This window comes from Leishmania major, chromosome 28 (genome assembly GCF_000002725.2).
Source record: "Leishmania major strain Friedlin complete genome, chromosome 28".
NCBI lineage: Eukaryota > Euglenozoa > Kinetoplastea > Trypanosomatida > Trypanosomatidae > Leishmania > Leishmania major.
The window spans coordinates 530,236-544,262 of NC_007269.2; the positions used below are offsets into that span (position 1 = coordinate 530,236).

Below are 14,027 nucleotides of genomic sequence, written 5' to 3' on the forward strand. Positions count from 1 at the left end.
CTCGCTCGCTCTCTCTTCCCTTCTGTCCAACAATGCTGTGCTGTGCCTTTACCCCTTAACCCGGGAGCCTGCATGTTTTTTTTTTCTTGCCGTACCCGCTTATCGAGGGCCATGTGACCAGGAAGACGACGAAACACATCTGAACGCCCCGTCTTTGCCATTTTTCGTTTGGCTCTCTCTTCTTCGCTTTGTTGTTGTGCGCTTTGTTTGATCGGCACTTTTCGGTGCCTCCCCCCCCCCTCCCCTCCCCTCCCACTGCCTCCTCCTCTCCCTCCCACCCCCTTTCCCCTTCTCCGTAGCGGCTGGTTACTTTCTGAGTTTCTTTTTCTTTGTCGGTGTTCTTCATGGAGGAGGTAATGTGTCGGGTTATCCTCGTGCATGTTGGCAGGCGCGCGTGCGTTTTTTTTTTGGAGGACAGCCGTGTTATACTTCGTTGTTTGCTTCCCTCTTTTGTTTGCCACTGCAGCGCGTGTGTGTATGTGTGTGTACACGCGTCTGAACAGCACGAATCGCTCGAGTTATCGGCCGTTTTGCATGGGCTTTGGAGCCGAGGAACTCTCGCTGCCGCTCTGTATTGGTGTAGAAGAGATTTGGTGAGGAATGGCAAACCTCTTTTGTTCCTGTCTTGCCTTCGTTCCCCTTTCGTGTGCCGCCGTGAAGGCGCACGAGCGCACGCACGTGGATTATCGAGACGAGGCGAAACGGACAACAGAGGCAGGAAAGGAATGGGAGCAGAGAGAAGAAGGCGTGTCTTTTCTTTTGTTGTTGCCTTTGCCGCCCCCTTTCTACAACTCTCGCCCTCCACCCCACCCCCTCTCGTCGTCGTCAACCATGGTGTGCTCCCCCCGCTTTCGTTGTGCGTTTTGTTGTTCGTGCGCCCCATTCATCTAGATAGCACACAGAGTCGGTTACGGCTATGCTTGCTGTCTTTTCTTTCTGTGTTTTCCTTGCGCTGTTGCTTCTCGGTGGGGATGGTGGCGACGGGCGTGGTCATGGACTCTTCTCAGTGTGGTGCGCCATAGGCTGACTTTTGCTTCTCTTGCTTCTTTTGTGTGTGTGTGTGTGTGTGTGTGTCGTCGTCGTCGTCGTCTTTGGTGGTTGTTTTGTGCTTGCTTGGGTCTGGGCGTCCAAAAGTACTCGTCTTTTTTCTTTTCTCTCCGCACGCCGCACGTGTCGATGCGGTCTCTCCCCTCTCCTCGTGCCTTTGCTTTTCGTTTTTCTCTCTATCTGAACTTCATGCGCGTCAGCGGGACGCTGCACACGCGTGAAGGCAGTACATCGTCATCGTCGTGCGAAAGGTTGGATGCTCAGAGATGAGTGGTATATAGTCGTGCATGTGTGTCTGTCTCTGCGGACAAAGGATCATGCGCTAATCAGCCATGGAAGCAACGCACGCCCGTCTCGGTCAAGAAGATTTCACCTCGTGCAGCGTCGATGTTCTTGGAGGACGCGTGCACGAGTGTGTGCGGCCCCTGATCTTGCATCCTCATACACACACAGAGAGAGGCACACGCACCTCCTCTTGTTTTCTTTTTTGAGCAGCGAGACAGAGGCGGTGTTGCCCGTCTGTGTGTTGTGTGCGGCGACGTGTGAAGACATGGTGCGGGCACGGAAGCGACCGTTTCTGTGTTTCCCCCTTCCTCGCACGCTTCTCCAGAGCGGGGACGGGGGGGGCAACAAAGGGAACGGACTCCCCGCAGCGTTGGACAGAGCCACCCACGGATTTGGAGCACGTCTCCGCCTTGCTGCTCGCACCCCCCCCCCTCCTCCTCCTCCTCCTCCTCCTCCTCCTCCTCCTTTTCCTTCTCTTTCTGCTTAGAAAGTGCAACGCCGCTCCCAAGCTCGTCCCCGCCCTTACACGCTCGCATGGTGGCATGTGTTGGACAAGGCGGTAAAGGGCAGAAACACCCAAACCTATGCGAGCATACGCGTACCAGCATCAAGGCCAACACAACGAATGAGTGTGGAGCATAGTTCAAGTGCGCCGACATGCTCACCCCCTTCTGACGTGCGGACAGAAGATGGGCATCTCCTGTCGCTCATCCATCGCCGCGCCGCTCTCACTGCAACGGCTGTGTCGCCTGAGTCACCGCGAACGCTGTCCCCTTTGCCGCCCGTACCAACGACCCCGGTAGGGACTCCTCCGACAACGCTGGTGTTGTCCGCCGCGCATACCCCTCTCCGCGGTACGACGACCAGCGGCAGCGACCACGAGTACTCGAGCAACAGCAGCGGCCGTGTGAAGGACTGCGATAACGGCGCGCACAGCTCAGTGCCGGCGTCGAGCGGCAGCTCCTCGCATGCCGCGGCCCCGCATGGGTCTGCGCACAGTTTCTTCCGGCCGAACCCCGCCAGCACCAATGTCACAACGGCGCCAAGGGTTGTGTACTTTGACGACAGAAAAGCTGGCCTTCGCTCAGCTGAAAAGGAGAAGACGGAGGCCCTCATCAAGGAGCTCTCCAAGAACTCTAGCTTCTATGTAAACGAAGAGCGCAAGGCGCAGCAGCGGCAGCGGCAGGTTGAGGGGCTTCTGGTGAAGACGCGGCAGTACGAAGCGAGCGTGCGCAGCCACCCTGACGTGTTCCGCCAGCTACAGCGTGACGTGGCAGACCTTGAGGCCATCTTTGAGTCGCATCGCAGCTTCGACTCCATATACGTCCACATGGACATGGACATGTTCTTCGCCGCTGTCGAGATGAAAAAGAACCCGCAGTACGCAGAGGTGCCGCTCGGTATCGGTAGCATGTCGATGCTGTCCACAACAAACTACGTTGCCCGGAAATACGGCGTGCAATCCGGGATGCCAGGCTTTATTGGCATGCGACTGTGCCCTCAGCTCGTCATTGTGCCCACCGACTTCGCCGCGTGCAGAGTCGAGTCCGCCAAGTTCAAGGGTGTGGTGCGAGAGTACGACCCCGATGCGCAACTGCTCGGCATGGACGAGGTCATGATGTGCCTCGATGACTACCTCGCACATCATCACGTGGACGTCACAACGCACGCGGGGCGCTTTGATGTTGCAGAGAGGGTCATCGAGGAGTGCCGCCGACGCATCGCCGAGGCAACCGGCCTCACCGTCAGCGCCGGGATCGCGCCGACGCCGACGCTGGCGAAAATGGCGTCCAACTATAAAAAGCCGAATGGGCAGTTCGCCGTTCGCCTCTTCAGCCGCGAAGCCGTGATAAACTATCTTGCCAGCATCCCCGTGCGCCAGGTGCCCGGCATCGGCAAGTCGCGGGAGAGCATCCTCGCCGGGCTTGGGATACGCACACTTGGTGAGGTGTACGAGCAGCGGCATCGCCTCTTCTACATCCTGACGCGGAAGACGTACGAATTTCTTCTCGCCTCGTCCATCGGCATCGGTGGCATGTACGACTCGCGGGAGACGGCGCCGTCTTCGTCCGCCGGTGCGACTACCGGCAAGACGGTCGCTGCAATGGATGGTGCGTCGAACGAGGACGACTGGGGACGCAAATCGGTAGGTCATGAACGCACCTTCTACAAACTGATGAATCGCATGGCGTTGCAGGCGATCGCGTACAAGAACCTGCGCCGGTCGCAAGAGACCCTCGTAGAGGAGGGCCTCCTCTGCTCGCAGGTGGTGCTGAAGCTGAAGCACCACAGCTTTCACGTGAAGCAGCACAGCAAGTCACTCAACGTATATACGGACGACCACGAAGTCCTGCGGCGGGCGCTTGACGAGTTACTCTTGCCAGTGATGGACGATTTTGCCGAATTTCGGCTGCTTGGCGTGCGGCTGGAAAAACTCCGGCGGCGACCCCAAAGCGACGGCGCCGGCGGCGCTGCCACGCTGACGGTGAAGTCGGCTGCCGAGGCAGAATCGACTCCACTCACACTGAACCACTTTTTTACTCGTCAGCTCGCAAACAGCGCATATTCAGGGCGGCGCCGACAGCAGCAGCAGCCGTTCACTCAGCGAAAGCGCCCCCGTGGCACCGGCGACGGCGGTGCAGAGGACAGTAGCGATGCCGATCTCGACAACAGCGACGACGAAGACGTCGCCGTGCTCATCGTATCCTCCGAGAGCCAGCTGACGGACGTGGAGGAGGTGAAAGGCTCCGTGATGAGCTCCACCGCGCCGTCTCCGCTCTCCCATCGTTCTACGGGTGCAGCCGAAAGGCCGAAGGAGATGCGCGACGAAGAAGTGGTCGGCGATGACAGCGCTGACGATAACGTATTCATCGTGGAATGAAGAAGACCTGTGCGGGAAAGTCGTTGCAGGAGAAGTGGTGAAACAGCGAACCCATCATGTCATCCATCCTCTTCTTTTTGTTGTTTTCTTGTGGCTGCACCTCTCTCACCAACCCTGCATCGAGCGAGTGTGGCGAATGCAGCTCAAGCCCTCTTGTGGTGCCTGCATCACCTGCATCGCGCTGAGTCTCCTGTGAACCTTCCTTCACCGTTTGGCGCGTGTCGCTGCTGTTTTGCATGGAGAGGAATCAGGCGAGTGCGAGTTTGGGGATCAAGCGCACAAAAAAAAATGGAAACGGTTGAGGTATCGGCGCGAACATCTCTGTTGACCATGTAAGACTCCTGTACGCAGCATTCGATGGCCGATGTATTACCAGACGCTGACGGGAACGAAAGAGCAGGAGGAAGTTGAGGAGTAACGGCAACATCAGGGACGCTGACTGCTTGAACACAGGTCTTTTGTGAGTTTTTTTTTGTGTGTTCGGACACTCGTTCTCCCTCCAACCGGCCTCTTGGTAAGGGATACGATGGTGTGCACATTCTCGCGACTCTCCGCAATGCAGAGAACGGAGAAAAGAGGCGATCATGCCCTCAACACACATCCTCGGGCACCACGAATCGATCTGCACCTGCCCCTTCACTCCTCGTTGTCCGTCTCCCTACTTTCTGACGAGCGTTGTGTCATGCGCTTCTGCTTCTCCGTGCTTTGTGGGTAAACCGCTCTTGCCGCATCGGCAGCGGATCCCTCCCCCCCCCCTCCTCCAGTAGTGGCCAAATCGTGTGCTCATACACAGCAAGCATGTCAGCATCCGCACCCCAAAACGTGCAGCTGGTGCTGTGGAACAAACATAAGCAACGTCCACCAGTGTTGCCCCGCTCCAGCACAGCGGACAGCAATGCCATTGCGTAGCGGTGCTACAACTGTCGTTGAACTCCGACCGCCGCTGTCCCTGCCGCCTTCAGGCATCACCACAGTGCCTCTGTTCTTGTCCCTCTCACCTGCCCCACCACCATCACACAGAGGCAGGGTACAGGGTCTCAGTCGGCCCTGAGCGGAGGTCGGCCAATGTCCTCCTCGGGCTCATCCAGCATGCATCTCTACGCCACTGCCCCCGCCCCGGAGCAGGGCCCGGGGCCGCGGCCCCGCTTCGGATCAAGGCACGCACTCCGGCCCAGTCGCTGTGGCTGCTGATTGCGCAGCACGCATGCGAGGAAGAGGGCCGAGGCAAGAGCAAGAGGCGCCCGTGAGGCGCACGGCCCGGTTCGGGGGCAGGACGGCTCTTCCTTAGAGGACCAGGGCCGAGCCGCGGCGCAGCACGCGGGTAGGTGCACCGCGTCGTTGTGTGCGTTTATATATATGTGTGCACATACATGAGTGATGACGCGTTTGTGATGCGAAGGCGTTTCTTCTTCCGTCTCAACGCATCCCTTCTCTGCCGCACAACATGAGCTGAATGCCACTCTACACCCCAGGCCCGTCACAGGCCCCATCGCGTGGTGCGAAGCAGCGGTGCCACGATTAGCGTCGGTCGCACGAGGAGAGAACACCCGATCATAGAGCGACAGGAGGGCAGCCCTCGTCCCCGCGACATGTGGGAACGCCTCAGTTGCGTTGCTGTAGTCATTTATGTGTAGTTCGCGATGCATCTCGCTCTCCCCATATCGCGCTTCGCCTCAACCTCTATCCCTCCCCTTCTCTCTCGCCTGCTCTACCCACCGCGTGTTTTTGTTTATCGGCTTTGCATATCATGCAACGCAGCTGCGACATCCTCCTGACCATCTCGAGGGCCCCTCCTACAGTACCAGCCCCCTTCCATCCTCCGCTCTGCCGCGCGTGCACCTGCATTCTCCCGGCCGCTACGTCCGCACCGTCTCCCTTTTCTCGCGTGCATCGGGGCTCCTTCCGGTTGCGTTTTTTGTATTCTACTCCGTCAACTCCCCACCCCCACCCCCACCCTCCCTCCATCGATAGAGACAACGGAGGTGCTGCCTACCCCTCCCCACCCTCCCTCCCTCCCCACAGTTGCTTAGACGTACATAGAGCTAGACAGCGAGTCTCTCTTCGCTCCAACTTCGTTGTGGTCGAGCCTTCTTTTGTACGGGTGCGTGTCTGTGCGTGTGTTCGCGTTGCTCTGGTGTCTTTCCTCCCCCTCCCCCTTTGTGCTGCGGAGATTTGCCTGCCCCACGTGCGCTTGCGAAGATCCGTTGTGTCGGCGTCCAGCGAGGCACGCATCCATCTTTCCCTCCCCCTCTCTCGTGTCTTTTCCCTCCGCCGGCTCACCATGCTTCGGCTCTCTCGGTTTGTCTCCTCCGTCGTGAGCTCAAAGGGTCTCGCGCGGGCGAGCAAGCAGATCGTGAGGCGAGATAATCACCCTACTGCCGCGAAGAAACCGTCAGTGGCCACGGCAGCGGCCGCGGTGGCACCATCCGCGGCCGCGCTCGTAGGCTCCAGCATGTCGCCTGCCCCGCGAGGTCGCTACAGCGACTCGCACACGGAGGAAATCGCGGCGGACTGCGCCGCCCTCGAAGATCACGGCCGCGACGCGCCGCAGGACTCGCATCATCCGCAGAACCACGCCGGCATGAACGGTGCACAGCACTATGACCACCGCAGCGCTGGCAAACTCAACTTTGATGCCTCGAAGGCAGGGCTTCAGCAAGTAGATAAAGACTACGTCGAGCACGTCATTCAGGAGGCGTCGAAGGGGTCTGCGTTCTACCAAAAGGAGCAGCGGCTCGAGGAGACGCGGCGTCGCAAAGCCGAGGAGCTGCTGGAGAAGGCCAAGACATTCGACTCCATCAGCGCCGCCGAGAAGCAGCGGATCAAGGCCATGGTAGACACCATGGTGGACGAGCTCGAGGCGACGCGCGATCTCCGGCGCCGGTACATCCACATCGACATGGACATGTTCTACGCTGCGGTGGAGGAGAAGAAGACGCCGTCGCTGAGAGGCAAGCCCTTCGGCGTCGGCTCTCAGCAGATGCTCTCCACGACAAACTACATTGCGCGGCAGTACGGTGTGCGCTCTGGCATGCCCGGCTTCATCGGCAAGAAGCTCTGCCCTGAGCTCATTATCGTGCCAAACGACTTCCCAGCCTACCAGCGAGAGGCGGCGCGGGTGCACAGCATCGCCTCCCGCTACGATGCGCAGTTCGTCAGCGTCGGCCTCGATGAACTGACGATGGACGTGACAAAGTACCTGCAGGAGTTCCCGGCCGTTTCAGCCTCTGACATCGCCCACGACTTCCGCGACGAGGTGTTCCTCAAGACACAGCTTACAAGCAGCGGCGGCATCGGACCCACGTCGATTCTCGCGAAGATTGCGAGTAACGTCAACAAGCCCAATGGTCAGCACGAGATCACGCTGCTGACGCGAGAGGAAGTTATCAACTACGTGCGCGACATTCCGCTGCGCAAGATCCCTGGCATCGGCTACGCGCAAGAGATGACACTCGGTGCGCTGCACATCCACACCTGCGGCGGCCTCCTGGAGCACAAGTACCTCCTAGCCTACCTGTTCCGAGAAAAGACTCTGGCGCACTACCTCAGTGTTGGACTGGGGCTGGCAGAGACGTTCTCGCTGCGCAAGCATCAGGCACGGCAGTCGGTTGGTAAGGAAACGTCGTTTAGCGAGCCACTGCCCTCGCCAGAGGCCTTCACTCGACTCTTCCGCAAGCTGCTTGAGCAGTGCCATGTCCGCTGCGTTCGCGATCACCTGCAGCCTCGCAAGATGACACTGGTTCTCAAGTATCGCACCTATGACACGGAGCAGTTCAGTGTGACGCTCCCGAGCCACACAAACGACCTCAAGGTGTGGCTCGAGGCCTCGCAGAAGCTGCTGGAGCCGCATCTTCTGCACTATGCCGAGCTCCGCCTGATCGGCGTCCGCCTGCAGCGCTTCACAGATATTGATGATGACCATGCTGGCCTCAACAGCACCCGCGATGCCTTGACGGGCGCCTTGACAGAACCGCTTCAAGTGAATGACGACTTAGATATGGATGCCGACGATGCCGACCGTGACGCTGAGAAGAGCGGGATAGCTGCGAAGCAGTCAGACCCGTATGGAGAGTCGCCGGCGCAGCCTACCGCAGCGCACAAGCGCAGGATTCCCGTCTCGAAGTTCCTGACGGATCCAAACATCCCGAAAGCCCGCCCTGCAGAGCCCGCTGCGGTGCCCGCCAAGGCCGCCAAGCCGGCGCGCAGGCGCACGAAGCCGTCGAAGCGAAAGCTGCACAAAAAGAAGTGAGCAGCGGTGCGAGCAAAGCAGGTGGAGGAGACGGGACGAAAATGGCGGTTGCTGCGGAACAGTAGGTGTATCGCGCAGGATGGGCGCTGGGCATTTTCCGGGGGCAGGGACCCGAACCGGCCGCCGCCGCCACGTCACGTCCGCCTTTCGAAGGGAAAAAATTGGCATACCGTGTTTACCTATAGAGAATGAAGGAGAGAAGCGTACGTGACACAGAGAACAACAGCACTCCCCCTCTCCTCCCAAAAAGAACAGGAGTGGCACGGGTGCTCCAGCGCTGATTTCCGCGTATAGATTCTTTCGAAGCGTTGTCCGTGCTGCGTCGGAGACGCGGTGACGTGTGCTCGGAACAGCATAGCAAACAAATGAGGAGAAATGCTGTGCGGTTGGTGGGAGAGGGGGGAAGGCAAGGAGACGGGCAGGCTGCAAAAAGAGCTGAGATGGTCTTCAAAATGGATCACAGCACCCATCTCTCGCCTACGCGGTCTCCCCTCTCTCCCGCCTGCCCTACTGCTGGTCCATCCATCAACACAGCAGCGACGCAGTAGTGTGCGCAAAACATCATGTACCAATGAGGTGCACTCTCGAGAATTCACATAGACATATATATATATATATATATATATATATACAAGTGGGATGGCCGCCCGGGGTTGTGTAGTCGTCGTTTTTTTTTTACGCTTACGGAAGCCCAGGTGTGTCTTGTCTGATCCCCTTCGACTCTTTTTTTTCTGTGTGTGTGTGTGTGTGTGTGTGTGTGTGTGTGTGTGGCTGGCTGTGGGGGGGGGGGGGCTCTGTGCTTCTCGTGTGTTGATCGTCGCTGCGGACGTTGTTTGGTGGGAGTGTGAAGTGTGTGTGTGTGTGTGTTTTGTGTTCCAGTGGAGGGGCTGGTGGGCGGTAGAGAGAAAAAAAGGGGGATATTGCTCGCCGCCCTTTCTCTCTCCTCCCCTCCCTCTCCCCCTTCCTCCCCACCGGATGCGTGTGCGTGTGTGTGCCCTCTGCGCGTAGACACGACAGTTTGGTTTATTCCTTTGATGCTGTTGTTTTAGCTGAGCGATGGGGAGTGGTCCCTGCCGCCGCGTGTCCGCACGTGACTGCATTGAACCTGTTGAGTAGAAAAGGGCACCGGCACTCGGCCCTCTCCTTCCCCACCTCAGTACACGGCATTGGAGGGGGGTGGGAGGCAATGCCGGTGCCCGAGAGCTTGAGCACGGTGTAGATGCCTTTCCCCCTGCGTATTCCTTTTGCTGCATTGTTTATCTACAGGTGCCTTGGTGTAGGCTGATGGAGAGGGAATGGATTTGCTTCGAGCGTGTCAAGCGCGCACGTCAGTGCATCTCCCTCGCGTGTCTGTGTCAATGTTGCGCGTGCGTGTTCCTGCGGGTTGCTGTAATAAAGGGACAAGGAATCGACTGAGCAGCATCACCCGTCTTTATCTCCCCTACAGTTGATGGACGCGTGAACTCGGATAGTTTCTATGTCGTCGCTCCTTCCTCTCCACTTGGCTACGATTTAGGGCGCTGATTCGCGTCGACCTTTGGGTGTCCCTTCAGAGCGACCGTCCGCTCCTGTCAACCTGTTGGCGCAGCGAACGCGCTGGAGAGCGGTGCACTCCCCTCGATCCCTCTCTGTGTGCTTTGGCTCTCAGAGGTGAACAAGTGAGAGGAGCGTGGTCGCTCGCGTCCTCCGACCCCTATCCTTCCTCCACCACCCACCATCACGACCGCTGCGCTACTTTTGCGACGACGATGCGAGCTGCAGCGGCTGCGGCTCCCTGTGCATGCACCTCTACCACCACCCCTCCACCTTGTCGGCTTCTCACGCATCAGCCTGCAACTGTTTTGTGCACACATACGCACGCCAGAACTGTCTCGACCCCCCCCCCTTTCCCTCTCTCTCTTTCTCTCCACCTCTCCACGATCATGGACTTGCGCGCCCTGAAATTGGCCTCTTCGACTTGTTGCCGCGCTGTGCCGCCTCTCTTCGATGCCTCCGTGACCACCACCAGCTCTTCGTGCATCAGGTCAAGCAATCACGCTTACGGGCACGCGAAAGATGCGGAGTATTCATGTGCTTGTGCGGTCTTCCTGAGCGCTGCCCATTCGCAACGCTCCTCGCACCTTCGTCTCCTTTTGTTCCCTCTCCATTTATCCCTCTCTCAGCATGGCCTTCACTGTGTCTGTGCGTGGGAGGAAAGGAGGGAGGGATCAACAAGCCGTGCGGTACCCGGGTTGTGCGCCTTGGACTATTCTTGTCTCCCGCCCCCATGTTTCTCAGCAGCCTCCTTTCTTTCCCAGCGAATTTCTCCCCTTTCGGCGTCTGCGTCTAGATGGCACGGCATGCTCTCCTCCTTCTACCGCCTTCGCGGGTCGTCGATGGTCAGCGCCGCGCTGAAGCGCACATGTCGGTGCCTGTCAAGCGCGTCCGCATCGACAACAAAAGCGGCTGTAGGAGCATCCTCTATTCCGCCCCCATCGGCATCGAAGGTTGTGGGTCGTCTTGCCTTCGATGCCTCTAAAGCCGGTCTGCAGAAGGTGGACAAGGCGTATGTGGAGCAGGTCCTTCAAGATATGACGCGTGGCACCGCGTTTTACACAGGGAGAGCAGCGCAAGGAGGCGCTGCGGGCTGTGAAAAACGAGGCCCTTGCAGCCGCAGAAAAGTGTGTTTGGCGAGCCCGCGCCGAGGCCGTCGAGGAGGAGCTGGAAGCGTCACGCAGTTTTTCGAGGTGCTTTATCCACGTCGACATCGACATGTTCTACGCTGCAGTAGAGGAGAAGCTCGACCCGTCGCTGCGCGAGCGGCCGTTCGCTGTCGGCAGCTATGCCATGCTGACCCCAAGCAACTACATTGCTCGGGCGTACGGTGTGCGCTCGGGCATGCCAGGCTTTATAGCGAAGAAGCTCTGTCCTTCTTTGTGGATACGTCCACCGCACTTTGACCTGTACCGCCGCGAGGCCGCCGAGGTGCGCGTCATGGGCGCTCTGTACGATCCCCACTACGTCGCCGTAGGGCTCGATGAGCTAACTATGGACGTCACCGACTACCTTCGCGCGCACCAGGATCGCTCTGCCCAGGATGTGTGCGCGGAGTTCCGCCGCCGCGTCGAGGCGGCGACGCAGCTGACGTGCAGCGGAGGGATCGCCCACACAGCGGCCTTCGCAAAGCTGGCCAGCAACGTGAACAAGCCGAATGGGCAGCACATTCTAACGCTGCGCACACGTGAGGAGGTGCTAGCTCACGTCCGTGATATGCCGGTACGCGATGTGCCAGGGATCGGCTTTGCAACCGAGCAGCGGCTGCACGCCCTCGGTGTAGTCACGTGCAAGGACTTTCTCGCGCGGAAGGCGGAACTGTGCTACTTGTTTCGCGAGAAGACATTCGCGTTTTTACCTCTCGGTGGGCCTAGGACTCGTGCGCACCCACGTCGATCGCTCCAACGCGGAGCGAGAAGCCGCCGCGGCACCGCCGAGCGTGGCGGCGGCAACGAAGCCCAGCTCTGCGGCACATTCGAAATCACGTCTTCCTCGTGCATCGGCCAGTCCATCGCCCTCTGCGCTCAGGGCGGTCGTTCCAGATCACCGTGCGCAGAAGTCGACTGGGAAGTGTGTCACCCTGGCGCGCGGTGTGCCTAACCGCGAAGCGTTTTGGCACCACCTACGTCAGCTCACTCAGGGCGCGCACGATGCTCTCATGGAGCAAGGCACGGGCACCAAACACCTGTGCTTCTACACGACCAACCGCGCCTTCGTGCCGCGCAGCCATGCCGCCATGCTGTCAGAGGTTACAAACAACTTTGCCACGCTCTACGCGGCGCTCAAAAAGATAGCAGAGCCGTTTGCAGCGCAGCACCGCGTGTTTCGCCTCCTCGGTGTCAAGTTCAGCAAGCTGCAACCTCTGCCGGCGGGCAGAGGGTCGGCGAAGGGCAAGGGTGCCGCTCCGGCCTGCAAGACGAAAGTCAAAGCACTCCGTCACTATCCAAAGCCACGAGGTGACGCCGCAGCGCCAGTGCAGCGTTATGCATCGGCGAAATTTGCGAAGGCGCCACCATCTCCATTGAAGAAGCCGCCTCGCCAAGCCCAGCCAAGGTCGCCGGCCGCAAAGCGGGTCTCTGCTGCTCGTCGTCGAACAGCGCCAGCGCGTCGAGCGAAAAAAATGCCCGCTCTCGCGCATGTGCGGCATGCGTGACGGCCCCGCAGCGTCCCTCCCACCTCCTGCCTTGCAGAACACGGCCTCCGCTTCTTGTTGGCTCAGTTGTTGTTGCTGCTATTGTTCTCACTCACCATGTACCGCCCCGCTGGGCAGCGCGCCTGTGTACGTACCTGCCCCTTCCACCTCTCACCTCTTTCGCTTTTGTTTGTTTTTCGCTGCTGCGCGTCCTTCGCAAGGCGTCTCGCCCGTTTTATGTTACAATCGTTAGGTGGTGCACCAAGCTTCTCTGCCCCCACCGCCTTCTCCTCCACAAGCTCAGCGCACTTCACCCTGTACGCTGATTCACATGCTCAGCCCCCCCCCCCTCTCTCCCCCCTCCCCGGCATCGCGAGTTCTCGCGTCCAAGACAGGAGGACACAAACCGATGAGACCAACGCAGAAAAGAAGCGTGACTTGAAAAAATGGGTCGATGTCATAATCACACATGGACACGTTCTGTCGCACAGGCACTCACGTGCACTCACCACCAGTGTGCGCACGATCCACATGAACGAAGAAAAAAAGGAGAAAATATGAAGCGGTGAGTCGGCGTCATGTCTCCGCAGTTGACAGTGCCGCTCCCAGCGCACGCACGCACGCGTGTCTGTCGGCCTGCTCTCTCTTGCAAGAGCGGTGCGCTCTCATCTTGCCGTTGATGCAGGCGCCCCTCCGCGCCAACGCCGACGATGCACTGCAAGCATCGACTCTACTCCACTTTTTCATTATCGTTTACGTTTCGTCTTTTCGTTTTTAAAACGGGTATTTCACATCCCCGCTCACCCCTTCCGCCCTCTCGCTCTCGATCCACTCATCTCCCCGACTGACCGGACGGCACCCTGCGCATGGCCGCCGTGTCCATGGATACACGCACGCACGCGCTTCTATGCGCGCCACTTTGCGGCGGAAACCTCACGTGCGTTCGACCAGCTGTGCGTGCGTGACGTAAGAAAAGGTGCTGTCACTGCCGTGTATATGTCGGGGTATGTGTGCGTGTGTTTCGCCAGTGCACAGTCTGCCGTAAATACAACCATCTGCTTGCGTCCCACCGAACTCTCCCTCCCTCCCTCCCTCTCTCTCTCTCGTGTGTGTGTGTGTGTGTGTGTGTGTGTGTCGGTAACCAAAGAGAAGCGGAAAGGTGCGCCGCGCTCGCGTCTTGGAAGCAGCGCCAAGGGAAAGACGGGCAGGAAAAGAGGTGGTGCGGTCCGCGTGAGCAAGACGAGCATCAAGAAGCGCAGAAGCGTTTTTTTTTGTGCTGTTGTTGTCGTGGGGTAAAGTCAGCCGTGGCGACGTCGGGGGCGGGGGTGCGTGGACCGCGGCCCTTTCGCTTGCCTCGCATCGTCACTGCATTCTTTCCACCTTCGTGTCGTTCCATTCGC

The 14,027-nt window shown here is 59.2% G+C and overlaps 3 protein-coding genes across 3 annotated transcripts; all 3 read left to right on the plus strand.

Moving 5' to 3' along the window:
- Positions 1 to 1,957: 1,957 nt before the first annotated feature.
- On the plus strand, positions 1,958 to 4,213 carry LMJF_28_1410 (putative DNA polymerase kappa; the record flags this gene model as incomplete). The annotated part of the gene is made up of 1 exon (XM_001684371.1): positions 1,958 to 4,213. The coding sequence occupies one exon, from the start codon at positions 1,958 to 1,960 to the stop codon at positions 4,211 to 4,213; it is 2,256 nt and encodes a 751-aa protein (XP_001684423.1).
- A 2,452-nt stretch (positions 4,214 to 6,665) lies between these two features.
- On the plus strand, positions 6,666 to 8,462 carry LMJF_28_1420 (putative DNA polymerase kappa; the record flags this gene model as incomplete). The annotated part of the gene is made up of 1 exon (XM_001684372.1): positions 6,666 to 8,462. One exon carries the CDS (start codon positions 6,666 to 6,668, stop codon positions 8,460 to 8,462), a length of 1,797 nt encoding a protein of 598 aa, XP_001684424.1.
- A 2,751-nt stretch (positions 8,463 to 11,213) lies between these two features.
- Positions 11,214 to 12,095, plus strand: LMJF_28_1430 (putative DNA polymerase kappa; the record flags this gene model as incomplete). Its single annotated transcript, XM_001684373.1, has 1 exon — positions 11,214 to 12,095. One exon carries the CDS (start codon positions 11,214 to 11,216, stop codon positions 12,093 to 12,095), a length of 882 nt encoding a protein of 293 aa, XP_001684425.1.
- Between the last annotated feature and the right edge of the window lie 1,932 nt (positions 12,096 to 14,027).